The 2,885-nt window shown below is 33.6% G+C and overlaps 2 protein-coding genes across 2 annotated transcripts in view; both read left to right on the forward strand.

Moving 5' to 3' along the window:
• The window catches only part of LOC107746226 (GTPase IMAP family member 7-like), a 1,545-nt gene extending 1,271 nt beyond the window's left edge, over positions 1–274 (forward strand). Inside the window, exon 3 of the mRNA XM_016560355.1 lies at positions 211–274. Coding sequence (XP_016415841.1) covers positions 211–274 — 64 coding nt within the window. The remainder of the gene's footprint in view (positions 1–210) is intronic.
• Positions 275–605: 331 nt separating this feature from the next.
• LOC107746227 (GTPase IMAP family member 7-like) lies at positions 606–1,894 on the forward strand. The gene is made up of 2 exons (XM_016560357.1): positions 606–609; positions 750–1,894. Exons 1-2 carry the CDS (start codon positions 606–608, stop codon positions 1,499–1,501), a joined length of 756 nt encoding a protein of 251 aa, XP_016415843.1. The 3' UTR covers positions 1,502–1,894.
• The last annotated feature ends 991 nt before the right edge of the window (positions 1,895–2,885 follow it).

Here is a 2,885-nt window from a genome sequence, read left to right on the forward strand (position 1 = left end):
AACTAACTCTCATTAGAGTATTAGTAGACTGTCTGATTAATATCTGCTAACTCTTTATTGTCATGGTCTCCCAACAGACATTCTACTGACTATAAGTAACTTTGCAAGTACATGTCAGCTTATTCTAACCCGAACCTTACCAGTCTACTAATACTCTACTAACACTCTTAATGAGAGTTAGTAGATATGTTGGTGCAATGTTACTTATAGTCAACAGAATGTGTTAAACCGGGCTGTTACCGGGCTGTTTAGTTTGGTTTCTAGTAACTGCTGAAAGCTCATAACTGCTCAAACATTTATCATGTTTGAATAGTTTAGATTTTTTTTGAGTAAATGGAGAGTGTCTAATGTCTTAAATCTGTCTGTTTTTGAAAAAAAAAAAAAAAAACATAAAATATGCATAAAAATACAATAGTAAGTTATCTTCAACCAAAGCTGAAAGTCAAATAAGTGTGATACGATTATTAATACAGTTGGGAGGATTTATTAATGAGTATTAATATGTGATGAGTATGTAACTCATATAGTTTTGATGAACATCAAAAAATATTTTTTAATGGATTTGCATCATAAAGCTTATATGTGCATTAATATGATATGATATAATGGGCCAGGCTTAAAATGCAAAACTCAGTTTTATACAATGTCTCAGGCATCCCCTACTCTGTCTTCGTATCCACCAAGGCAGTTGAATCAGTCTGTACATGTTTCATTATCTATTTGTTTTTCATCCTTTGCTGTTTTCATAGGTCCACGACTTCGCATAGTATTGATTGGAAAAACTGGAGTGGGAAAAAGTGCTGTGGGAAACACTATCCTTTGTAGAAATGTTTTTGAATCAAGCCCTTCTGCAAACTCTGTCACTGAGCGGTGCAAAAAAGCAATGGTCTGTGACCAAAGAGAGATTTATGTGATTGACACACCTGGAATCTTGGATACCAGCAAATCAAAAGACCTCATCAAAAGAGAAATAGTGAGATGTATTCAGGTTTCAGCACCAGGTCCTCATGTGTTCCTGCTGGTGCTACAGATTGGCCGTTTCACTACTGAGGAGCAAAGATCAGTCCAGGCCCTGCAAGAGCTCTTCGGACAAGAAGCTTCAAAATACATGATAGTGGTCTTCACTCATGGAGATGCACTCAATGGCCAAACAATTGAAGACTATGTGAAAAACGGCCATGCAGAACTCCGTAAAGTCATCCAGAGTTGTGGTAGTAGATATGTTGTTTTTAATAACACTGGCAGGAATAATCGAGCTCAAGTGAGTAGATTAATTGTGAAAATTGATGAAATGGTGGCAGTAAATGGGGGAGAATGCTTCACTCAGGAAATGTTTCAAGAAGCGGAAGAAAAGATTCAGCAACAGAATGTGGAGAGAGTGGCCGCAGAGCTACTGGAATATCAGTTTAGCTTTCTTGGGATTCTTGACGACAGAGTTGCTTTGTTCCAACAAGTATTGATGGAAGGCATTCGCGAACAGTTCAGCATTTACGGTTACTAAAGAGACTTAAATCAGACATCTTAGAAAGATGTGTAATATGAAAACTACTTCTGAACATAAACACAACTCATTTATGTGATGTTACACAGTTGTGGAATATGATGTTATTCGACTCTCCAGCACATAGCATAATGAATAATTACACATGGAAGCTTGTGAATCTAATATGAAGGCACTGTATTCTATAGCACTTTTTGGTTTCTGAATTGTTTTTAGAGACTTTATTTATACTAACACGTTCATGATATGTCTAAACTACTGAGACCTTTGATTTAAATACTAAGTTTTAAGACTTTTTAACCCGATACAGCAGATATTACCAATCAATCCAATTCAAGCAGGGACTCCACTAGTAAGTGTAATATTTGTACATATATAGTGATTGTATACATTAGATTAGCAGTTAATTATATGCCTGATGTACTGTAATTACTTACATCAAAATCATGAAAGAAAAGTGTCTTTATAAAGGTTGACATTAATATTCCACTGTCTTTACAATTCTTTCTTCATGAAGATTACATTTCTTAAGAGTAATCTGAATAATAATGTATAACATTTGCATATTCATTTTAAGACATTGAGAACAGTGGGATAAACAGTAGTTTTTCCATTGTCTTTTAAGATATGCTAAGAATCAGTTATCCTCTGTAAAATTGTAAAAGTGTTAAATACAAGTAAAATGTTTATACTGTGAAAGCTCTGGATGTGTTTATATATAATGTATTAGAATTTGGCATATTAATACATTATTTTAATTTTTCCTTTATTTTCCAACATTATTATTATTTTTGCATAGCACGTCCCTTTTTGACCATTAAAATATATATATATATATATCTAAGAATTTTTTGGCATTTGACTGGGTAGAAAAAAATTGCATTTGTACATTTATGCATTTGCCACACCTTTTTATGCAGCTTAATTTGCATTCAAGGTGTTTTTTATTCAAGATATATTTGATCAGTTCACACATGAACACATTTGACCTTTTGAGTTCCACCTGGCTGGAATTTCCTGTTAGTTCTTAGAAAACATGTTTTTAACCTTTGTGTTGTGCTGTAAATCCTTTACCTAATTTGGTGTTCCCGGGCAAAAATTACTGGCCTTTTAAAATTGCTTGTACAACCCCAATTCCAGAAAAGTGGGGACATTTTGTAAAATGCAATAAAATCAAGAATCTGTGATTTGTTAATTCTCTTTAACTTTTATTAAAAAAGTACAAAGAAAAGATTTCACTGACCAACCTAAATGTATTTTGTAAAAGACGAATTTTGATTTTGAAGGCTGCAACACACTCCAAAAAAGTTGGGACAGGCAAAATAAAAGTGAAAAGGTTATAGAATATCCAAGTTAAACTGTATTGAAACAGTTCACAGCAAGC

Source organism: Sinocyclocheilus rhinocerous, unplaced genomic scaffold (genome assembly GCF_001515625.1).
Source record: "Sinocyclocheilus rhinocerous isolate Xijiao unplaced genomic scaffold, SAMN03320098_v1.1 scaffold4545, whole genome shotgun sequence".
Taxonomy (NCBI): Eukaryota; Metazoa; Chordata; class Actinopteri; order Cypriniformes; family Cyprinidae; genus Sinocyclocheilus; species Sinocyclocheilus rhinocerous.